Source organism: Mobula hypostoma, chromosome 10 (genome assembly GCF_963921235.1).
Source record: "Mobula hypostoma chromosome 10, sMobHyp1.1, whole genome shotgun sequence".
NCBI lineage: Eukaryota > Metazoa > Chordata > Chondrichthyes > Myliobatiformes > Myliobatidae > Mobula > Mobula hypostoma.
The window spans coordinates 59292532-59318504 of record NC_086106.1 but is presented as its reverse complement, the minus strand read 5'-3'; the positions used below and the strand labels follow the sequence as shown (position 1 = coordinate 59318504).

Below are 25973 nucleotides of genomic sequence, written 5' to 3'. Positions count from 1 at the left end.
CAAAGTCTTGATATCCTGTATCAATACTCCACATGTGGCCTAACTAGAATTTTATAAAGCTGCAACATAATTTCCTGACTTTCGAACCCAATGCCTTGACAAATAAAGGCAAGCATACCAAATGCTGTCTTAACAACCCTATCAGCCTGTGTAGCCACTTTCAATGAGCTATGAACTTGGACCCCAAGTTTCCACTGCCCCTTACCTACCTCTTTACATTTGACTTACCAAGGTGCAACGCTTCACACTTGGCTGAGTTAATCTCCATCGACACACACAAAAAATGCTGGTGAACACAGCAGGCCAGGCAGCACCTATAGGAAGAGATACAGTTGATGTTTCAGGCCGAGACCCTTCGTCAAGACTAAGCAAAGGGTCTCAGCCCGAAACGTCGACAGTACCTCTTCCTATAGATGCTGCCTGGCCTGCTGCGTTCACCAGCACTTTTTGTGTGTGTTGCTTGAATTTCCAGCATCTGCAGATTTCTTCGTGTTTGCATTTTTAATCTCCATCTCCCGTTTCTCTGACAATATCTGCAACTGATCTATATCCTGCTGTGTTCTTTGCCAGGAATCTATGCTATCCACAACACTACCAATCTTCATATAATCTGAAAACCCACCCATCTACATTTTCATTCAGGTTACTTGGATTCAGAATTCGCTTGCCTGCAGAAGGCAGAAGGTGGTGGTGGAGGGAGTACATTCAGATTGGAGGATCGTGACTAGTGGTGTCCCACAAGGATCTGTTCTGGGACCTCTACTTTTCGTGAATTTTATTAACGACCTGGATGTGGGGGTAGAAGGGTGGGTTGGCAAGTTTGCAGACGACACAAAGGTTGGTGGTGTTGTAGATAGTGTAGAGGATTGTCAAAGATTGCAGAGAGACATTGATAGGATGCAGAAGTGGGCTGAGAAGTGGCAGATGGAGTTCAACCCGGAGAAGTGTGAGGTGGTTCACTTTGGAAGGACAAACTCCAAGGCAGAGTACAAAGTAAATGGCAGGATACTTGGTAGTGTGGAGGAGCAGAGGGATCTCGGGGTACATGTCCACAGCTCCCTGAAAGTCGCCTCACAAGTGGATAGGGTAGTTAAGAAAGCTTATGGGGTGTTAGCTTTCATAAGTCGAGGGATAGAGTTTAAGAGTCGCGATGTAATGATGCAGCTCTATAGAACTCTGATTAGGCCACACTTGGAGTATTGTGTCCAGTTCTGGTCACCTCACTATAGGAAGGATGTGGAAGCATTGGAAAGGGTACAGAGGAGATTTACCAGGATGCTGCCTAGTTTAGAAAGTATGCATTATGATAAGGGATTAAGGGAGCTAGGGCTTTACTCTTTGGAGAGAAGGAGGATGAGAGGAGACATGATAGAGGTGTACAAGATAATAAGAGGAATAGATAGAGTGGATAGCCAGCGCCTCTTCCCCAGGGCACCACTGCTCAATACAAGAGGACATGGCTTTAAGGTAAGGGCTGGGAAGTTCAAGGGGGATATTAGAGGAAGGTTTTTTACTCAGAGAGTGGTTGGTGTATGGAATGCACTGCCTGAGTCAGTGGTGGAGGCAGATACACTAGTGAAGTTTAAGAGACTACTAGACAGGTATATGGAGGAATCTAAGGTGGGGGCTTATATGGGAGGCAGGGTTTGAGGGTCGGCACAACATTGTGGGCCGAAGGGCCTGTACTGTGCTGTACTATTCTATGTTCTATGTTCTATGTACTTACATACATCACAAACAGCAGAAGCCCCAGTAGAAGTCCCTGTGGAACACCATTGATCACAGAGCTCCAGCTAGAATAAGTCCCTTCGATCACTACCCTCTGTCTTCTATGGCAAGCCAGTTCTGACTTCAAATGGACAATTCACCATGGATCCCATGTATCTTCATCTTCTGGATGAGCCTCCCATGAGGGACTTTGTCAAACACATTACTATAATCCATGTAGACAACATGCAGAGCTCTACCTTCATCAGTCACCTTGTCAAAAAACTCGATCAGGTTAGCAAGACACGACTTACCCTGCACAAATCCATGTTAGTTTTCCCTAATTAGGCCATGGTTAAATCCTATCCCCAAGGATTCTGTCCAGTAACTTCCCTACTACTGATGTGAGACTCACTGGTCTATAGTTCCCAGGATTATCTTTAATTCCCTTTTTGAATAATGGAATAACATTAGCTACTTGCCAGTCCTCCTAAACTTTGCCTGTGGCTAGAGGACACAAATATATTGGTCAAGACCCCAACAATCAGCCTCTTTGGAAAGAGAAGTTGAAGAAGAATCCTTTGAAAGACTTTTGGAAATTATAAGTTTGTTGAGTTACAAACTGGAGCTTATTGGTGAGGACTTCTTGAGCTAATGCAGGTGTGGTAAAATAAATGTTTTTGTACTGTCCTACAGCAGTGAATGTTCTGGGACCCAGTTTACCCAGGGTGTGTTTACCAAATTGGGAGTCAGATTATTCAACTGAATATTAAACCAAGTATCTGCACTTCATGAAAACACTGTTGCCCTGTCAATGATTAATGAGACTGAATGCAATCACACAGCATAAATGCTTGCAAGATTCATTCCCCTTCAGCAGAAGTAAAACCATCTCTTCGGTAACTGACCAACTTGCTCCTTTCCGTTGGTATTGACTTCGGGTGAATTTTAAAACAAGGTACCTGCATCTGCTCCTTCAGGACTCTGTCCATCTCTCTGCCCTTTCTCCTCACCAGCCCCTTGCCATCTCATCTCTTTTCCTCCTTTGTGTTCCCAATATTGCTCAAGTCTTTAAGCAGAATATCACCTTTTATGAAAATGACCCTCAAAACTTTAGGCTTTAATCTGCTGTTGTAATGGAAATCTTGGAACGTGGCCTCATTGATACTTGAAAGCTGTGTCCTGGACCAACCCGATTCAAAAAGTGATTCGGTACTCAGTGGATGTCTTGGTGGGCTTGGCACATTCTGGTGAGGACTGAAACATGTTTACAGTGTGAGAAGCGATCCTTATGCAAGCTAGGAAGTACTCAGTTTGGCTGAGATGGTCATTTATGGAATTGGATGTGTTGGGGAAATGGTTGAATATTTGAGTGTATTTCTTGGTCTGAAGATGCATTCTTAAACTGGGGTAGGGTATGTACTGAGTGGATTGTAGCTTTCAGAGGGTGAACTGGAGTAAACTTGGGTCGACTGGCTATGTTTGGGGTGGGATGTCACATTCCTAAAGCACTTCCTGATGGGGCTGATTGATCTATGAACTGCTTGGGAAAACAGACAACTTTTCAGTTGGCTGAAACGTTCCCAGCATAGGCTGCACCATTGCTTTTAGCAGACTGGGGATAAGATCAGAGCGAGCTGTGCCATTCTATGGTGGGCAGGATATTTCTTGGGAAGATAGGGACAATCATTGGGCAGCTTTGAGCATTGATTTCATTGGCTGGACTTTCCGTCAAAGGGCGGCACACATTGATGGGGTAGACATTATATTTTAAACGCAAGAGATTCTGCAGGTGCTGGAAATCTTAAACAACACACAAAAAATGCTGGAGAAACTCAGCAAGGTATACCTGTTGGCACTTCAGGCTGAGGCGATTCATCAGGAATCCTGCAGGCTTGTCTGATGAATTGACTGCTGCCTGAGCAGAACAAATAGAATTTGTGGACATTGAATTTGTGTGGGTAAATCACTGACCTACGGCCAACCTATGTCTGAATGATCGATGCTTGTCCAGGCAAGCACATTCTTCTCATGAACCAGCTGGCTGGTAAATGCATTTCTCTGCATGTCATTGCCAGTCATTCTGTCATGCAGTGGCTGAGACATTGGTCCAACAGCCAAAGCACTAATCTAGAGACCTGAGTTCAAATTCCACCATGACTGGGGATTTAAATTCAACTAATTCAATGTGGAATTTAAATAAAAGAAACTAGCTTTGATCTGAAAATTCTTCTAAAACGTCCACCTTTGGGAAAGATGTCTGTTCTGTTTACTTAGCCTGGTCTATTTCATGAAGCCAGACCATGTGATTGTCCTGTAATTGTCTCCACGCTTCACCAGTAAATTACAACGGACAAGGAGTGAAGAGAGAAAGAATGAATCTGTTCCCTTCTTCCTTTGCCTTGATGGGTTGGCACTGTCTGAATGAATAATCCCATCCTTCCCCCCCCAACCAGGGTTGAGTCCTTGTGTAAGTGAGATCGGAATTGTGGTTGTCCAAGCATTTGGGTGGGTTGATAGGTTGGGGTGAGTCGAGGCATCATGGGCACTCGAGGCTGGATCAGAATGCCTGGGCCTGTTGAATCTCTATGAGTGACGTGGACAAGCTCCTGTCTGGATCAGTAAGTGCTGCTTTGAGAGGGCTGGTACCATGCTGCTTGTGTATGTCAGCGGACCCCTGGATGGATGAAGCAGTCAGGCATCAGGGCAAGTCAACAACACTTGTTCACAGTGAAGGGGTCGTGTTCGTCTGGCTGGATCACCACTGTCTGGGCGAATTGCCGTCTGCCTCTGCAGGTGACAGCTGTCTGGGCCAATGTTTGTCTGAGTCACCGACGCTGTTTCAGTGGGATGATATCTACGTAGGCGGGCTGCTGTTGCTCGAGTAGGTTGCTGCATCTCTGGCTGGCTCAGCAGGTGTCTGGACACTTTGGTGCTGGTCTAGGCAGTCTAATTGCTGTCTGGACATACTAGTGCTTGTCTGGGTGCTTACTGGATGCAGAAAGCAGCTGGGTAACACTCTAAAAGAGCAAGTGCTCCTGGAGTCCTCGAGAGATAGAGAACACACTCATCAAGTCTGTACCAACCATCAAGTTTCCATGGACTCGAACCCTACATAGATCACTGTTTTAAAAAGATTCTCCCCACATTCCCATCAACGTTCCCCAATTTTAGTTCTTACCCGTGCAATTAGAGTAATTGATAGTGATCAATCAAACTACCAGCCTGCATGCCTTTGGGACGTGGGTGAAAACTGCAGCGACTGTTGGGGGGGGGGGGTGGAAGGGAGGGAACCTACGTGATCTCAGAGACAATGTGTAATTTGCACAAAGACTGCCCCAGAGGCCAGCACTAACTGCAGTTTGTTTGCCTGAATAGAGCCAAGACAGGCCAGCTGGCAACATTCAGAGGTCACAACTGTTCTGTGCTCTGTTGCTCGGGATCAAGTGTGTTATCAGGATGGCGTGCACAGGCTCTGTGCAGGGAGCTCCAACCACAACAATACAATCACTTCAATTGTTTGAACTAACCTTACAGAACCCTTCCCATTACAGCTATTTCCCACCCCTCATTGATAAGCTCTCTAGACCAGCAAACATCCCCTAGTGGTTAACAGCAAAATCAGTTTTCACTGTGGTTATAAGCATACAACAGGGTCTTTCTGTGTTCCAAATCCCTCCTGTACACATGTGCTCCTTGCTCACTCTCCCTGACACTTAACCTTAACCATGCTGTACAGATGTAGAGAGCTCAATCATTCCATGATAGTTTGTCACTGGACGCAGCAGTCTCGGAAAGCTGTTTGATAGTTAGTTGTCTGTACCGGTTTGAAAGTGTACGCATGCAGTTGGAGAGCAGAGGCCAGCAAGTCATGGTTTCAATGTCAGGGGAAGTGCAGCAGATGGAAGGAGAACTGTACAAAACATTCCATTTCATGTTGAGGCTTTCACTCAATGTCTTCTTTTTACATGTGTACAAAGTCCTGGGTCACATTAACAGTGGCAGTTGATTCAACATGACCATGAGACCGATCTGTCCCTCTCTTGAGCTGGGGTCCCCCTCTCTTGGTCAGTGCACATAGTACAGCCAGTAGATTATGTTGAAAAAGCCAAAGGTTATGGGGAACACAACTCTTGACCATTTGTCGATAGCACTAACATCTGTCAGCTTTGGCATCTTTAACTTGAGTTTAGATGACCGGCGGTGCAGACGGGTCTTGGTGAGGTCACGGTCTGTGTTCCGCTCTCGAGTAGTAAGCCCTAAGCCGTCCCGGGATCCGACTCTTCGGAACTGAATGCCAGAACTATCAAAGGACATGACAGAGTTGCGGGAATCACTGACACTGCTGGCAACTTCTGATGGCAAGACTTCATCGTTGAGTTCCAAGGTGCTGAGGAGGATGTTTCCATGCATATCAATCTACATTAAGAGAGAGAACTGTTAATTCTAATCACCTTCTGCATGAACCAGGACTTGGTCTAGTTGCAGTGGCTTTCACTTAATGCCATATAAAACCACCTCTGCATGGGTTATCTAAAAGAAGAAACATTAACGATCAATTCCCTGAATAACTTATTCAAATACACCATCCAATGTCACAATTTGCATAATTTTGAGAATTAGCATTGATTAAAATGCAATGAGAAAATATTTCAGGAAAATAATCTGTTTTGCTCCTGGTTTGATATGATATCTCTAAGGTTAAACAGGCTAAAGTGTTTTGTGGTAAATGTGTTCATATCGCCGCACAGAATATGAAAGTTTTTTCATCTCATCCAGTCAGGCTGGACTTTACTCTCACTGTGAGTCATTAGCAATAACACAGTGCCCTCTGTTCTTTTTTTAAAACCATCAAAGTCATCACTATTAAGAACTTCCATCTTCATTTATGTTATGTTCAATTTGTCTTGATTTATCTTTGTGAGGATGAGCTCCATGTTTTAACTACTCTCAAGCTCCTGTATTATTAATCTGTTGATGCCTATCTATTGCATTTCTGGATCCTTGTTTACGGTGCCTCCACAAGGGAAAATAAGTTCTCGACACTTCTCTGGATCCAAAACTTTTGGAGCCTGAAGAACTTCCACTGAGGAGTCCTTCACGCTTCTCAACACAACCTTGTCACTTCTTCCACACTGCCTTTATCCTTCCAGTTCCCATTGTGAATTGTTTTTGCACTTTCCCCAGTGCTTCCTCCTTTCTGTAGCATGGGCAACAGAACGATTCCATCATAGTCCTGTGTTCTCTCATCGTACTAAGCTCTTATATAGCTCAAATATGACTTCTAAACCTTTCACACCTATTTCTCTAGAGATGAAACCCAGTGCAATGTTTCAGCAATGTATATCTTTCCATCAATACCTCTCCTTATGCTTCCTCTCCCATCTTATTACTACAACTCCCCCCCCCTTCTCACCAGTCCCCCGCCTTATCCAACACACAAAAATATATTTCCAAAACTTTAATCTTCCATCAGTATAAGTCGTGGACAGTAAATAAAACCGCAGATTTTGGAATCTGAAACGTTAAACAGAAAGTCCTGAAAGGACTCAGCCAGTTAGGCAGCATCGATGGACAGATACACTCCAATTGCAGATGCTGGAACCCGCAGCTTCACACAGTTTACTGGAGGAACTGATTGGGTTGAGTAGCATCTATGGGATGGAAGGAATTGTTTCGGTTTAAAACCATGATGCTAGGTTTTGTCCCAAAAGAATGACGACTCCTTTAACTCTGCACATGTTGCTCAGCCTGCAGTGTCCTCAGAACTGGGGCAGAGTGGAAGGAGATTAGCGTTCAAACCAGAGTTAGGGGAAGGGGGGGGGAGAAGTGTGAGACAAGAGACCAGATGGAGATTGGCTCAGACACATTAGGTGAAGAGGAGTGTGAACACTGACCATTACTGAGGTACTTCCTAAAAATCGGGCGAGAAAGGAACATCAGCAAAGTGATGGGAAAAGATGATGGACTTGTTACACCCACAGTTTGGTGCCATCTACAAACCCTACTTTTGCAAACTAGTTTTTAGTAAATTGCACAGAATGGTGATCCTTGCACTGGTTCTGTGGAACACACTGCTCACATCCAATGCCACCTTTAACTTTAAACCTCTCCTCTAGTTTTTATTGTTTTGTAGCCAGTGTACTTCCCCTTTTACTGCTCATCTCCTGATTTCACATATCCTGGTCTTGGTCATCAGCCTGCTCTCAAAGGCCTCCAGAAAACCCAAGCACATTCTCTCATCACATTAACCCTATCCACTCATCCTTTTAATTCTTCAAGGTGATCCTGCCTTCCTGTGGAATTCACTTCCTTATGGTCTTAGTTTCTAGTTATTTTTGAGTAGATGTCACTTTTTTGATGCCATTAATAATAAATTAAGTGTGATAGAGTTTGCTAGACATGATCTACTTCCCATTTCATATATAAAAATCACATTAGCTGTCCACCAGGTGGTAAAGAAATTGTCTCTTTTCTAGTAATTCTTTTAAGTATATACCATATACCTTCCTGAAATTACTTTATTTTGTGCAGATACAATCCATCTATACTAAGGATATTAAACTCCTCAACTTCATTACCTTAATAATTACCTTTCCATTTTAATTGTAATGACTTTCATAAATTTTTGATCTCATCTAATGTGACTTACTGACTAAACACAGAAGCAAAGTGATGATCCATATATCCAGTGCTACTTAAACTGGTATGATACTGAAATTGATTTACAAGGATATTACTAGGACTGGTGGACTTGCGGTATATAGAGATGCTGAATAAACTGGGACTATTCTCCCTGGAGCACAGGAAATTGAGGGGTACCTTATGGAGATTTATTAAGTCATACAGGACATTGGTAAGGTGAATAGCTACAGATTTTCTTTCCCAGGTTAGGCAGTTCAAAACTAGAGGGGATAGGTTTAAAGTGAGGGGGGAAGTATTTAAAAGAGACCTGACAGGCAACTTTTTCACACAGAGCATGGAGGGTATTCCGAATGAATTGACAAAAGTAGGTATAATTACCACATTTAAAAGACATTTAGACGGGTTCAGAGGGAAATAGGCCAAATGCAGATTTTTGGGACTAGCTCAGTTAGGAAACCTGGTCAATGTCATTTCTGTCCACGTTTTGTTCATTCATTCATGGGATGTGGGCTTGGCAGGCTGAGTCAGCATTCATTTGCTCCTCCCGAGTTGTCCATGAGAAGGTGGTTGTCAACTGCTATGGTCCATGAGGTTTCCATATTATATACTCATGATCCTCTCATGGAGGCAGTTCCAGGATTCTGACTCAGCAAGGGTGAAGGAATGGCAATATATTTCCAAGTCGGGATGGTGTGTGGCTTTGAGAGGAACTTTCTGGTGTTGGTATCCCATGTTTTTGTTGCCCTTGCTCTTCTACTGGTAGAACTTATGGATTTGGATTGTGCTGTCTTAGTGCACTGCTGCAGTGCGTCTGCAGATGGTGCAGACTGCTGCTACTGTGTGTCAGTGGTGAGGAGAGTTAATAGTTGTGGACGGGTGTTCTTATGGTGTGTTGGTGAAGAGGGTTGTGGATGGGTGTTATCGAGAGGGCTGCTATGTTCTTATGGTGTGTTGGTGAAGAGGGTTGTGGATGGGTGTTATCAAGAGGGCTGCTATGTTCTTATGATGTGTTGGTGAAGAGGGTTGTGGATGGGTGTTATCAAGTGGGCTGCTATGTCCTGTATACCTACAATCCTCTTAGGGAGATGAAAGAGTTGACTATGGTCTTCAGGAAGGGTAAGATGAAGAACACATACCAATCCTCATAGAGGGATGAGAAGTGGAGAAAGTGAGCAGTTTCAAGTTTCTGGTTGTCAAGATCTCTGAGGATCTAACCTGGTCCCAACATATTGATGCAGTTATAAAGAAGGCAAGACAGTGACTATACTTCATTAGGAGTTTGAAGAGATTTGGTATGTCAACAAATACACTCAAAAACTTCTATAGATGTACCGTAGAGAGCATTCTGACAGACATACATTCTGGTATGGGGGTGGGCTACTGCACAGGACCGAAGGAAGCTGCAGAGGGTTGTAAATTTAGTTGGCTCCGTCTTGGGCACTAGCCTACTAAGTACCCAGGACATCTTCAAGGAGTGGTGTCTCAGAAAGGCAGTGTCCGTTATTAAAGACCTCCAGCACCCAGGGCATGCCCTTTTCTCACTGTTACCATCGGGTAGGAGGTACAGAAGCCTGAAGACACACACTCAGCGATTCAGGAACAGCTTCTTCCCCTCTGCCATCCGATTCCTAAATGGACATTGAACCCATGAACACTACCTCACTTTTTAAAATATATATTATTTGGCTTTTGCACAACTTTTAATCTATTCAATATACATATACTATAATTGATTTATTATTATTATTACCTTTTTCTTCTTCTTCTATATCGTGTATTGCGTTGAACTACTGCTACTAAGTTAACAAATTTCACGACACATGCCAGTGATTATAAACCTGATTCTCATTCTGATATGGTGTGTTGGTGAAGAGGGTTAATAGTTGTGGATAGGTGTAATTGAGTGGGATGCTATGTCCTGTATGATGTTGAGTTTCTTGGGTGTTGTCGAGGCTGCACTCATCTAGGCAAGTGGAGAGTGCTCCATCACACTCCAGCCGTGAGCCTTATGGTTGGTGGATGGGCTTTTGGGAGTGAGGAGGTGAGACACTCACCACAATACTCCAAGCATCTGACCTGTTCTTGTAGCCATATTGTATGGGGCTACTCCAGCTCAGTTTCTAGTCAGGAGCAACTCCCAGGATGTGAGCTGGGAAAGAATTATAAGATATAGCAGCATCATTAGACCATCTGGCCTGCAGCTCTGACATCCAACCATGGCTGACATTTTTTTTTTGCCAACCCCATTTCCATGCCTCAACCTTGCATCCCTTAACCTCTTTTCCAATCAGGAACCTCTCAATATCTGTCTTAAATAGACCCAATCACAGCTTTCACAGCCTTTTGTGGCAATGAATTCTGCAGACTCACCACCCTCTGGCTGAAGAAATTTCTTCTTGTCTCATTTTAAGATGTCTGTGCCCTCTATCCTAGACTCCCCTACTACTGAAGACATCCCCTCCACACCCACTCTATCCAGGTCTTTCAGTATTTAGTAGGTTTCAGTGAAATCCTTCCTCATCTTTCTGAACTCCATCATGTCCAGACCCAGAGACATGAAATACTTCTCCTACGGTACATCTTTCATTCCTGGAATAATTCTTGTGAACCTCCTCTCCAGGGCCAGCACATCTTTTCCTTAGCAACAGGGCCTAAAATTGCACACAATATTCCAAGTGTGGTCTGACCAGCTCCTTACAAGGCCTCAGCAGTACACTCTTATTTTTATGTTCTGGTCATAACAAAATGTCTGCTAACGTAACGCTTTCCTTCTTTACTACAGACTCCACCACAAATTAACTTTCAGGGAATCAATCCTGAGATAGGGCTCATAAGTCCCTTGTGCACTTCTGATTTCTGAATTCTCTTCCCATTTAGAAAATAAGACTGCACCTTTATTCTTCTGACATAAAATGCAGAACTATCCAGGTAATTGCAGAATTGGCAGCATCTGGAGTCAAATCTTTTTCACTATTTGTATTCCAGAGCTGTCCCTCAATTGGCACAAAATGCAATACTGTGAGACCCACAGTCAGCATAATCTGCACCGTTTGCTATCAGAATCCTCTGAAATGGGATGCTGCCCGCAGTCTGTCGTCCCTGCAACTCGATTGCCAGCAATAATTCAAATCTGCAATCAGCGGCTGACTATAATTAGTGAGATCTGCAGTAAGATATTGTGCAAAATCAGCAAACAGGACACAATAGTTAACATAATCTGCAGTCTGTAGTCACTCAATCTACACCAACAGCTGCACACAACTGGCAAAATCTGCGTAAGGAATGCTCACAATCCACAGAATTTGTGGTCAGAAATGAGCCATTATCCAGTCTTAGAAGCTGCCTGTAAGTGGCGCAATCTCCAGTCAGATACTGCCCCCACCAGTCTCAGTATTCTGTAATCAGTACTGGCACCATCTACGTACAACTGGGATTGCCCCGTAACTAGCAAAATCTGCCATTACGTATTATTCATGAATCACCAATTCCGCAGTGAAGTATTACCCATAAACTGTAAATCTGCATTTGGGTTCTTCCCTAAGTTGGCAGAACCTGTGATCAAATGTTGTACACAGTCTGCAGCTGGATCAGTGCTGCTCACACCAACACTAAATGGAATCACAGGGGTTCCCATAATTATCACACCCTGCAATAAGCTGACAGCCACCAGCAGCACAATCTTCCGTAAAAAGCAACCCACTGGCAAGACAAATTGCAATCACCCGGAGTCCTTAGAGTGCTCTGCACAGTCAGCTCTTAGAAGCTGTCAACAATCAGCATAGTCTGAAATCAGGTATAACCCGCTATCAGTGGGGTCCAAAGGAGATTCACTAGGTTATTTCCTGGAAGAGAAAGGTTATCCTTTGCAAGAGGGGAGACAGTTTATGTCCGTGTTCTCTGGAGTTTAGAAGAATGGTGTGGTCTTATTCGAACATGTAGGCAGCTTTACAGGGTAGACGTTGAGATACTCTCTCTTGTTGGACAAGCAAGTATTATGGTTATAGGACTTATTGAATATGCCCACAAGAAAATGAATCTCATAAGTTTGTTATCAGAAGACGTATATGTCACTGTATATGAACTTGAGATTCATTTTCTTGTGGGCATATTCAATAAATCCAATAACCATAATAGAATCACTGAAAGACCACACCCACAGGGCAGTCAACCAGTATGAAAAAGACAAGAAACTGTAAATATGAAAAGAAAGAAAACAAAATAAATTATTTATCTATCAGACTGTCTGTCTCTCTATCTGTCTGCCTACCTATCAATCTATCTATCACATGACACAAAAAGACCTTGAAATTGAGTTCATAGGTTGTGGGAACATTTCGACAATGGAGCAAATGAATCTGAATGACGTTAATCCCTCTGGTTCAGCAGCCTGATGGGTGACGGGTAATAACTTCCCCTGAACCTGCTGGTGTGAGTCCTGAGGTTCTTGCATCTTCTTCCTGATGGCAGCAGTGAAAAGAGAGCATGACCTCGGTGGTGAGGGGTTCTCGATGATGGACGCTGCTTTCCTACGACAATACTCCGTGTAGATGTGCTCAGTGGTGGGGAGGGCTTTACCTGTGATGGACTGGTCCACTACATTTTGTAAGATTTCCTGTTCAAGAACATTGGTGTTTTCATACAATGATGCAACCAATCAATATATTCTCCACCACTCATCTATAAAAGTTTGACCTACTGAATCTTCACAAACTTCTAAGAAAGTGGGGGAGCTGCTGCTCTTTTGTTTCAGTGGCATTTACAGTCTGTGCTGGATGTGGAACAGATCCTTTGAAATAGTAGCATGGGGGAATTCAAAGGTGCTGACCCTGTCCACGTCTGATCCCCCAGTGAGCACTGGGCCATGAACATCCAGTTTCCTCCTCCTGAAGTCAACAATCAGCTCCTTGGTCTTGCTGATATTGAGTGGGAGGTTGTTGTTGTGGCACCTTTCACCCAAATTTTTGATGTCCCTTCTGTTTGCTGATTCATCACCACCTTTGATTTGGCCCGTGAATCAAAGGCGGTGTAATCAGAAAATTCAAATATGGCATTGGAGCTGTGCTTATCCACAGAGTCACAAATGTAAAGCGAGTAGAGCAGGAGGCTAAGCTCACAGCCTTGAGCTGCACCTGTGCTGATGGAGATCATGGAGGAGATGTTGCTGGCAATCCAAACTGACTGGAGTCTGCAAGTGAGGAAATCGAGGATCCAGTTGCACAAAGAAGTATTGAGGTCAAGGTCTTGAAGCTTATTGATTAGTTTTGAGGGGTGATAGTATTGAATGCCGACCTGTAGTCGATGAAGAGAATCCTGCTGTATGTATCTTTGCTGCCCAGATGTTCCAGGGTTGAGTGAAGAGACAATGAAATGGTGTTGGCCAGAAAGAACTACAGCCTACAAATCAGTGAATACAAATGAATCAAGGACAGTGGAAGCAGACTGACCAATTGTCTTTGTCCTTACCATGAGGGAGGAGATGGAGGCTACCATTTTATGAAGACACTCAGTTCTCCATTTCGATTTAAAGTTGCTTCACTTGATCAGTGTTTTAAAGTCGACACAATAATGTCTCAGGTAATCTGTTGAACTAGGGATCATTTCCAAATAAGAAGTTACTTGGGAGGTGTTCTTTGGTTGGATATAACATGCAGGTTTGTGAATGATAGTGTGCGTGTCTGGTCTGTGTGATTCAAGCTGGTGTCTGATTGTGAACAAAAAACCCTAAATTATCGATTGTCACTTGCTGGGAAGAGGGTAATAAGTTGATGCTGGTCTGGAACACGAGCCAATAACAAGCTGCTGAGGGTCAGACACATGACCTGTAGCCAATGGCATTAGAATGCAATATTTGAATTGGTAAGAAATGACTATAAAAGCGGATGCTTCAAGTGTGCTGGCGGCAGTAACTCTGAATTGATGTTATCACTTACATCCTTCATGTACGAGGAGTAGACATCTTTACGTTATCCCTCTATCTAAATGTACAATGTGCAATTTATAGTAATTTGTAATAAACAGTATGTACAACAGGGCAGTCAATATAACATAGAAATACAGTTGTGTCAGCATAAATTAACCATTCTGATGGCCTGGTGGATGAAGTCTGTTGGTACTGGCTTTTCTGCTGCGATACCACTTCCTGGATGGTAGCAGCTGGAACAGTTTGTGATTGGGGTGACTTGGGTCACCAATGATTCTTCGGGCCCTTTTTACACACCTGTCTTTGTAAATGTCCTGAATAGTGTGAAGTTCACATCTACAGATGCGCTGGGTTGTCCACACCACTCTCTGCGGAGTCCTGCGATTGAGGGAAGTACAGTTCCCATACCAGGCAGTGATGCAGCCAGTCAGGATGCTCTCAGTTGCGTCCCTGTAGAAAGTTCTTAGGATCTGGGGGCCCATACCAAACTTCTTCAACTGTCTGAGGTGAAAGAGGCACTGTTGTGAAAGAGCACGTGAAATCCTCAGTGATGTATATGCCGAGGAACTTAAAGCTGTTCACCCTCTCAACCCCAGATCCATTGATGTCAATAGGGTAGTCTGTCTCCATTCCTCCTGTAGTCTATAACCAGCTCCTTTGTTTTTGCGACATTGAGGAAGAGGTTGTTTTCTTGACACCACTGTATCAGGGTGATGGCTTCTCCTCTATAGGCTGCCTCATTATTATTTGAGATAGGAGGACAACTATCGCCAATGTAACCGGTATTATATTTGCTGCTCTTTGACTGTTCAGGGAAGGTCAGGAGGTGTGCACATACGTATTCAGTTGTGAAGTTCACATGTTCTTCCATTGATACAATAAAGATACTGTTGGTGGATACAGATTCTCTCTGTGTCCCTTTGATCATTATTACAAGGGGTTGAATTCTTGTAACAGAATTGGCGTCCCGGTTGGGGACTCGAAAATCAATCTCACCATCTGCAGGAGACTCGAGCTGGACCACTTGGGTGAGAAACAGAGATCTGGGGCTGGGTAGTTTGCTAGAACATACCCAGGATGAAGAATTCAGGAACAGTTGTCAGGATTGTTTTGGTTGGAGGGGATTCCTCCAGAAGTACATATTGGGAAATGGCCACAATACGGGAGAGTATGATGGACACAGCAGTGATGGAGGCGGCTCAGCTCTTTTTAAAATTGCCAAAGGGAAATTAAGCAGCCACTGAAACCAGTAGCAGCGGGCTACCTCATGGAGGATTTAAAAGGATATCGGCAAAAAGCTGACGCCGAGCAAGATAGATTACAACATGAAATGCCGGAATATCAACAAGAAACTAAGGTAAACGAGCATAGATTAAAGTAGGAGGTAGAAACTCTTAAGGGAAAAGCTACCAATTTGCAGGGATAGAGAAGTAGGGATCTGGTGTATATGAACCAATTTCAGCTGAAGTGTGAGAAATTGGTTAAAGAAAGGAGTAAATGGGAAGAAGAAAACAATTTAGTTAACAGCCGGGTGGAGGAATTAAAGAAACAGTGCAGTGATTTAAAAGCAGCTATAAATGTGATACAGAAATCAGTTTCCGAAAAGAGAAGTAAGACCAGTGATCATACAAAGTGTTTAAAGCAGATACAAAAGCTGCAGGACTAACCTGCTGCACAGAGAGGAGTAATATGTGCCTTTGGATCTGAAAGAGGGAAGCAGGATGAACATGGAGACATGGTTTGACAAGATTTAGCAGATAAGGAGACTAGACAGAGGATGTCCATCCCAGGACAATCAAAAAGAGCCTGTGCTACTGACGGCACGATTGGCTCCCATTGTGACTATCAGAGCCAGGGCAGGAGTTCAAAACCAGAATATAACATACACTACACCGTTTGGGGTGCAGCAATAAAGAGGTATTGTTCAGGAACAAACAAGAGTAAATCTGCAGATGCTGGAAATCCAAGCAACACGCACAAAATGCTGGAGGAACTCAGCAAGCCAGGCAGCATCTGTGGAAAAAAAGTCGAGTCAACGTTTTGGGCCAAGACTCTTCAGCAGGACTGGAGAAAAAAAAGAAGAGGAGTGGATTTAAAAGGTGGGGGAGGGGAGAGAGAAACACAAGGTGATAACTGCAAAGTGAGGCCATACTCTGGTTGGAGGAACAGCACCTTATAGTCCCTCTGGGTAGCGTCCAAAATGATGGCATGAACATCAATTTTTCAAACTTTCGGTAATGCCTCCACCCCACCCTCTCACCATTCCCATCCCCTTTTCCCTCTCCTACCAGAGGGAGGCGATGGGCAGGGAAGAAGTGTGGCCTCATCGCGACAGCAGAAGAGGCCATGGATGGACATATTGGAATGGGAATGGGAAGTGGAATTAAAATGGGTGGTGACTGGGATATCCTGCTTCTTCCTGAGTATAGGTGCTTGGCGAAATGGTCTCTCAGTCTACGTCGGGTCTCACTGATATACAGGAGGCCACGCTGGGAGCATCAGACACAGTATATGACCCCAACAGACTCACAGGCGAAGTGTCGCCTCACCTGGAAGAACTGTTTAGGGCTCTGAATGGCAGCGAAGGAGGATGTGTAGGGGCATCTGTAGCATTTGTTCTGTTTGCAAGGATAAGTGTCAGGAGGGAGATCAGTGGGGAGGGACGAATGGGCAAGGGATTCACAGGGAGCACCCTGTGGAAAGTAGAAAGTGTGTGTGGGGGGGTGGGAGAGAGACGTGTTTGGTGGTGGGATCCTATTGGAGGTGGTGGAGGTTCCAGAGAATTAGGTGCTGGATGCGGAAGCTGGTGGGGTGGTAGGTGAGGACAAGAGGAACCCTATCCCTCGTAGGGTGGCGGGAGGATGGGGTAAGATCAGGCGTGTGTGATTTGTTGAGGATATCGGGATATATACACCTGGGCATGATACTAGGGAACTGTTTCAAACAATTAGTTACCAGACAGCAATACATGATGATGCCGAACAAAGAAGATTGATTATTCGAACATACACTGCACTTTGCCAGAAAAGCAACAACATGCCAGGGGAATAAAATGAGGAATTAAAGAATGCGATTATGGACAACAACAATGGGGACACAATAGATGAGCTACGTAAATGTTACCAGAAGAAAGGAGAACACACCGTCTGTAGATGGTGTTCCAAGGGTGTATGGATCAACGTTAGATCGCAATCATTAACAGCCAGAACCCGCAAATAGATGGTTAAGTACATTGGTGTCTCCTAGCACCGATGGATCTAAATAAAATGTTGGAACTGTTTGATCCCAGTGTCCATACACATACGGAGGCATGGTACTTAGGGAAATAATCAGAGCATGGGAAAAGAAAGCACGGGAGCTCGATTTTATCTTTAGGAATACCCCAGAGGCAGCTAAAATGTTTTCTCTGAGAAAATACACAGGATATTGTGTGGGGAAATGAGGGTCAGGAGAGAAGCCAGCAGAGAGATTTTATAAGGGAAATAACACAGTGCTGGAAAGCGCCTTAGCCCTAAGCTGTGATCACATGGGTCATTATGTTTGGAGTTGTACAGAGGACAGTTCATTTAATTTAATTCCAAACAAAAATCAGAGACTGGAGTTACAAAGGGTCAGAATATAATTTGGTTAATGTGGGGATTTCATGCTTTAAACTTGTTGAATGTTGTTTACTTGCGCACAATGAATAGCATCCGCAGATTTTCTCTTGTTTGTGAATAATTTCCAACATTTCTTTATTTTAAAGGTTTGGAGTAACACACTTCCTCAATGTTAACGGATTGAACTGAATATTTTGGTAACGGTTTAACCATTAAGAACAGGAGATTTTCTGGAATGGTTTAAAGTGTGAATGGTTTGTATGTTTTTTAATGTGTAAAATCTGGCCACGTGTGAGTGAGTGAGTGAGAGAGTGTGAGAGAGAGAGAGAGAGAGAGAGAGAGAGAGAGGGGGAGAGAGACTGAGAGACTGACTGTGGTGTGTCAAATTACCGGGTGAACGAGTAGTCTTTGGGATACTGCAATATTTGAATTGGGAGAAATGAATATAAAAGCAGACACTTCAAGTGTATTGTCTCTTCCATTTACTCTTTTTTCTTAATATAATTATAAAATCTCTTTAGAATTTCCTTTCTCTGCCAAAGTTCTCTAATGCCCCTTTTTTAAGCCCTCCTGATATCCTTATTGAGTACACTGCTGCAGCCCTTACACTCCTTCAAGGATTCACTTTATTCCAACTGCCTCCACCTGACCCATGTTTCCTTCTTTTTCCTGCCCAGCGCATGAATAACCATCGTCATCAAGGGTTCCCTACTCCTATCAGCCTTGCCCTTCACTCTCACAGGAACATACTGACCTCAAACTCTCTTCACCTCATCACTATAAATCTCCCATTTGCCTTTGTTCCCATTGCCTGTAAACAACCTACTGCAATCGACCTTTGTAAGCTCCTGTCTCAAACTATCAACTTTGCCTTGTCCCAGTTCACAACTTGAACAAGTTCTGATACTTTAAACAAATAACTTAAAATTAATAAAACTTTGGTCACCGCTCCCAAAGTGTTAGTCACCTAGTCAGTCACTTGGGCCACACTATTACTGAAGAGGGGTCAAGCTTTGCACTCTCCTTAGCAGGGCCTCTCTATATTGCCCAAGGAGACTTTTGTGAATTTATTTAATTCCACCCTTAGCAGTATAGAAATCACAGCTTATATTAGGAAAGTTAAAAATCCACTACAATGACAACCCTATTATTCTTTCAACTCTGCACTATATCCCTGAATATTTATTGTTCTAATCACCCCTGCAAATTTTTTATTTAAGTCTCTTAGCAAGACCATTCTGCGAGAGTTCCGAACTCTTTGCTCTTTCTGAGTGCTAACCTTTCCATGAGTTCAGGCTCTCAGACCCCTCTACATCTAGGAGCTCTGTAATAAAAAAGTGAAGATGATTTACTTCACTTTTCTTTGTACTATGCAGGCATATTTTTTAGGATAAGGAGCAGTCAATAATGGCTAGAATCAGAGAGAATGGTTCGGAATTCAGAGTCATGGCATTTTCCAGGCTGAGATGGTCAAACTAGGCCCTAGGAAGTGAAAGGAAACTGAATGAAAGGGGTGGCTTCAAGAGAAAGCCTAGCTGAGCCCAGCCTCTATGTTCCAGGATCTCACTTTGTCAAGATAACGACAAACTCACCCCAGTGTTTGTGAGCCGGCCCCTCTCTGCATTGTTTTTGCTGACTTTTCCCATTGGTTTCCTCTGCTGCGTTGGCGCCTTGCCGAAGAAGATGTAGTTGACGAAGGCGTACTCCAATAAGGCCAGAAAGACAAACACAAAGCAGCCCATCAGGTAAATGTCAATGGCCTTGACGTATGGGATCTTGGGGAGGGTCTCTCGGAGGTGGGTGTTGATTGTGGTCATTGTCAGGACAGTTGTGACTCCTGTAATGCAAACAGTGAGGGAACTATAATAAGCTCCTTGGGCACTGAGGGAAAATGCCTCAAACACTTGGTACTTATTTTACACTTCTCTTCTTCTCAGCACTTTCCAAAATACTGGCAGATATTTTGTATGAAGAGCAATCACCAGTTTAGTTGAGATCAGCTGGAGTTCCAGTGCTGACCATTCAAATGCTGAATTCAGTATCATATGGCACAGCAACCGGCCCTCCGGCCTATCCACTCCATACCAATATTTACACTCATCTCACAAACACCCCATCCACTCCATACCAATATTTACACTCGTCTCGCAAACACGAGCCCATCCACTCCATACCAATATTTACACTCGTCTCGCAAACACGAGCCCATTCACTCCATACCAATATTTACACTCGTCTCGCAAACACGAGCCCATCCACTCCATACCAATATTTACACTCATCTCGCAAACACGAGCCCATCCACTCCATACCAATATTTACACTCATCTCGCAAACACCCCATCCACTCCATACCAATATTTACACTCATCTCGCAAACACGAGGCCATCCACTCCATACCAATATTTACACTCGTCTCGCAAACACGAGGCCATCCACTCCATACCAATATTTACACTCATCTCGCAAACACTCCATCCACTCCATACCAATATTTACACTCATCTCGCAAACACGAGCCCATCCACTCCATACCAATATTTACACTCATCTCGCAAACACGAGGCCATTCACTCCATACCAATATTTACACTCATCTCGCAAACACGAGCCCATTCACTCCATACCAATATTTACACTCATCTCACAAACACGAGCCCATTCACTCCATACCAATATTTACACTCATCTCGCAAACACCCCATCCACTCCATACCAATATTTACACTCATCTCGCAAACACGAGCCCATCCACTCCATACCAATATTTACACTCATCTCGCAAACACGAGCCCATTCACTCCATACCAATATTTACACTCATCTCACAAACACCCCATCCACTCCATACCAATATTTACACGCATCTCGCAAACACGAGCCCATCCACTCCATACCAATATTTACACTCATCTCGCAAACACGAGCCCATTCACTCCATACCAATATTTACACTCATCTCGCAAACACGAGCCCATTCACTCCATACCAATATTTACACTCATCTCGCAAACACGAGCCCATTCACTCCATACCAATATTTACACTCATCTCGCAAACACGAGCCCATCCACTCCATACCAATATTTACACTCATCTCGCAAACACGAGGCCATCCACTCCATACCAATATTTACACTCATCTCGCAAACACGAGCCCATTCACTCCATACCAATATTTACACTCGTCTCGCAAACACGAGCCCATTCACTCCATACCAATATTTACACTCGTCTCGCAAACACGAGCCCATCCACTCCATACCAATATTTACACTCATCTCGCAAACACGAGCCCATCCACTCCATACCAATATTTACACTCGTCTCGCAAACACGAGCCCATTCACTCCATACCAATATTTACACTCGTCTCGCAAACACGAGCCCATCCACTCCATACCAATATTTACACTCGTCTCGCAAACACGAGCCCATCCACTCCATACCAATATTTACACTCGTCTCGCAAACACGAGCCCATCCACTCCATACCAATATTTACACTCGTCTCGCAAACACAAGCCCATCCACTCCATACCAATATTTACACTCGTCTCGCAAACACAAGCCCATCCACTCCATACCAATATTTACACTCGTCTCGCAAACACGAGCCCATCCACTCCATACCAATATTTACACTCGTCTCGCAAACACGAGCCCATCCACTCCATACCAATATTTACACTCGTCTCGCAAACACGAGCCCATCCACTCCATACCAATATTTACACTCCTCTCGCAAACACGAGCCCATCCACTCCATACCAATATTTACACTCCTCTCGCAAACACGAGCCCATCCACTCCATACCAATATTTACACTCCTCTCGCAAACACGAGCCCATCCACTCCATACCAATATTTACACTCATCTCGCAAACACCCCATCCACTCCATACCAATATTTACACTCATCTCGCAAACACGAGGCCATCCACTCCATACCAATATTTACACTCGTCTCGCAAACACGAGGCCATCCACTCCATACCAATATTTACACTCATCTCGCAAACACGAGCCCATTCACTCCATACCAATATTTACACTCATCTCGCAAACACGAGCCCATCCACTCCATACCAATATTTACACTCATCTCGCAAACACGAGCCCATTCACTCCATACCAATATTTACACTCATCTCGCAAACACCCCATCCACTCCATACCAATATTTACACTCATCTCGCAAATACGAGCCCATCCACTCCATACCAATATTTACACTCATCTCGCAAACACGAGCCCATTCACTCCATACCAATATTTACACTCATCTCGCAAACACGAGCCCATTCACTCCATACCAATATTTACACTCATCTTGCAAACACGAGCCCATCCACTCCATACCACTATTTACACTCATCTCGCAAACACGAGTCCATCCACTCCATACCAATATTTACACTCATCTCGCAAACACGAGCCCATCCACTTCATACCAATATTTACACTCATCTCGCAAACACGAGCCCATCCACTCCATACCAATATTTACACTCATCTCGCAAACACGAGCCCATCCACTCCATACCAATATTTACACTCATCTTGTTTTTTTTAAATTCCACATTCTCATCAAGTACATGTGAATTCTCCCACTCACCCACTCCTCAGGGGCAATTTACAGCAGCTACGAAACCCACCAAACCCATGTCTTTGGGATGTGGGAAGAAACCAAAGCACTCAGGGAAATTCACACTGTCAAGGGGAGAATGTGCAAACTCTACACGGACAGGATTGTAAATTAAAGTTCACAGTGGACATTATGGGATGTGTCCAGGTTGTGAAGCATGGGCAGGAAGACCATTATACAATAAGATATAGGAGCAGAATCAGTCCATTTGGCCCATCAAGTCTGTTCTGCCATTCCATCATGGCTGATCCATGTCTCTCTCAGCCCCAACATCCTGCTTTCTCCCAAATCCCTTCATGCCTTGACTAAACAAGAATCTATCAACTTCTGACTTAAATATACCTAAATGACCTCCACAGCCACCTATGGTAATGAATTCCAGTGAATCACCACTCTCTGGCTAAAGAAATTCTTCCTCACTGCCGTTCTAAATGGATGTCCATCTATACTGAGGCTGTGTCCTCTGGTCTTAGACTCCCCCAGCACAGGAAACATCCTCTCCAAATCTACTCTATCAAGGCCTTTCATGATTTGGTAGGTTTCAATGAGATAGCCCTTCATTCTTTTGAATTCCTCCGAGTACAGGCCCAAAGCCATTAAACACTCCTCATAGAATAAGTCTTTCAAGCCTGGAATCATTTTTGTGAACTTCCTTTGAACCCACTCCAGTGTCAGCACATCATTTCTTAAATAAGAAGCCTGAAACTGCTCACAGTACTCCAATGAAGCCTCACAGCACCTTATAAAGGCCTTAATATTACATGCTTGTTTTTTTATTTTAATCTGCTTGAAATAAATGCTAACATTGTATCTGCCTTCCTCACCACTGACTCAACTTGCAAATTAACCTCTAGGGAATCCTGTAGGGCTCCCAAGTCCCTTTGCTCCTCAGATTTGCTTTTTCAATTTTTCTCTCCAGTTAGAAAGTAGTCTACACTTTTTTTTTTCTACCAAAGTGCATGACCATACACCTCCTGACACTGTATTCCATCTGCCACTTCTTTGCCCATTCTCCTAATCTGTGTCAGTCCATCTGTAGCCTCTCTGCTTCTTCAACACTACCTGCTCCTCCACCACTCTGCATATCATCTGCAAACTTTGCCACAAAGCTATCAATTCCATCATCCAAATCATTGACATATAATGTAAAAAGAAACGGTCCTAACACAGCCCCCCTGAGGAAGACCGCTAGTCTCTGGCAGCCAACCAGAAATGGCACCACTTATTCCCACGTTTTGCCTCCTGCCAATCAGCCAGCAGTCTATCCATGCTAGAATCTTCCCTGTCATGTCATGGGCTCTTAACTTGTTAAGCAGCCTCATGTGTGGCACCTTGTTAAAAGTCTTCTGAAAATTCAAGTACACAACATCCACCAATTCTCCTTTGTCTATCCTGTTTATTATTTCTTCAAAGAATTCCAACATATTTATCAGGCCAGATTTCCCCTGAAGGAAACCATGTTGACTGTGACCTATTTTATCATGTGCCTCCAAGTAACCCAAAACCACATTCTTAACAATCGACTCCAATAACTTCCCAACCACTGAAGTCAGACTAACTGGCCTTTAATTTCCTTTCCTCTGCTTGTCTCCCTTCTTGAAGAATGGAGTGACATTTGCAATTTTACAGTCTTCCGGAACCATTCCAGGATCCAGTAATATTTGAAAGATCATTACTAAGGCCACGATCTCTTCAGCCACCTCTTTCTGAAGCCTGGGTGTACACCACCTGGTCCAGGTGACTTATCTACCTTCAGACCTTTCAGCTCCTCAAGCACTTTCTCCCTGGTAATAGCAACTTCACGTACTTCTGCCCCAATACTCTCAATCTTCTGGCATACTGCTAGTGGCTTCCATTGTGAGGACTGATGCAAAATACTTATTCAGTTTTCCCACTGTTTCTTTGACCCCCATTACTACCTCTCCAGCATCATTTTCCAGCAGTCTACTCTCACCTTTCTTTTACACTTTATATATCTGAAGAAACTTTTGGTATCCTCTTTTATATTATTGGCTAGCTTAACTTTGTATTACACCTTTTCTTTCTTTATGTTTGTTTTAGTTGCCTTCTGTTGGTTTTTAAAAACTTTCCAATCCTCTAACTTACCATTAATTTTAGCTCCATTATATGCCCTCTCTGGCTTTTATGTTGACTTTGACTTCTCTTGTCAGCAACAATTGTATCAGCCTACCTTTAGAATATGCCTTTTTCTTTGGGATGCATTTATCCAGTAACTTCTGAATTGCTCCTAGAGCCTCCAGCCATTGCTGCTCTGTCGTCATCCCTGCTAGTGTCCCCTTCCAATCAACTTTGGCCAGCTCCTCTCTCATGTCTCTGTAATTCCCTTTACTCTGCTGTAATACTGATAATTCTGACTTCAGCTTCTCCTTCTCAAATTTCAGGGTGAATTTGTCATATTATAATCACTTTCCCCAAAGGGTTCTTTTACCTTAAGCTCTCTAATCAATTCCAGTTCCTTGCACAACACCCAATCCAGAATAGCTGCTCCCCTAGTGGGCTCTACCACGAGCTGCTCTAAAAAGCCATCATGTGGGCATTTTACAAATTCCCCTTCTTGGTATCCAGCACCAACCCGATTTTCCCAATCCACCTGCATATTATGGAATGCAACCAGGAAAGACTTCCAACGTCAGTGAGCCTGATTGAGACGAGGTTTGCAGAATTTTAATTGGCTCATTCCGCTTCAGGGCACTTACCCAGGGCTACTCGTGCAGCAGAGGCATCATAATTAATCCAGAAGGAGACCCAGGAGAGGATAGTGATGAGGATTGATGGCATGTAAGTCTGCAGAATGAAGTATCCAATGTTTCTCTTGATCCGAAAACTGAGTGATAGCCGAGGATAAGAACCTGAAAGGGAAAGCAGAATGTGAGCATGCCGCTATACATAGAGAAACAGTTAGCATCAGATCTGGTTCTCTCTTGGCGGCGCTAGACGGAGTAGATCATTTTTGGCTGGACTCTGGACTTTTTTCAATTTTTCTATCACCTTTCTATTATATATATTAAAGTGTCTTTAATACCTTTATATGCCTGAATTTTGAACTTTAATCGACGGAAATGTCTAGACAAAGAAAGACATTAGTCGAAGGCAAAGAAACTGAAAATGGAAACGGGAAGAAGGAAGGTACTTTTGAACAATCCAAACAGCCTCAACTTACTTTGCAAGCTATCTCGAATTTATTGGATGAAAAACTCGACAAGAAATTCGTTACATTGGAAGCAATATTGACAGAGAATACAAGTAAATCGATAGCACTTGGAAAAGCAAGTGAAAAACAGCAACGGCAAATTTCAGAGCTTACTGAAGCGGGGAAACAGATGGACTCCAGAATGAATTCTTTGGAAAAGAAATTAAATTCGACTACTCATACATTAGAGCAGTATAAAGCCAAGATTATTGATCTGGAGAGTCGTAGTCGCAGACAGAGT

General features: G+C 43.6%; 1 protein-coding gene across 3 annotated transcripts in view; it reads right to left on the bottom strand.

Annotated features, from left to right (window-relative positions):
- LOC134352932 (gamma-aminobutyric acid receptor subunit beta-4-like) overlaps window positions 1–25973 on the bottom strand; it is a 180481-nt gene that overhangs the window by 12349 nt on the left and 142159 nt on the right. For 2 of the 3 annotated variants that reach the window (XM_063060573.1, XM_063060574.1), the window contains exons 7-8: window positions 25239–25391; window positions 19464–19708 (exon numbers count right to left, since the gene is read on the bottom strand). In XM_063060573.1, coding sequence (XP_062916643.1) covers window positions 19464–19708; window positions 25239–25391 — 398 coding nt within the window. Of the gene's footprint in view, window positions 1–417; window positions 6127–19463; window positions 19709–25238; window positions 25392–25973 lie in introns of those variants that run through there. The other variant, XM_063060572.1, reaches the window with a different exon arrangement.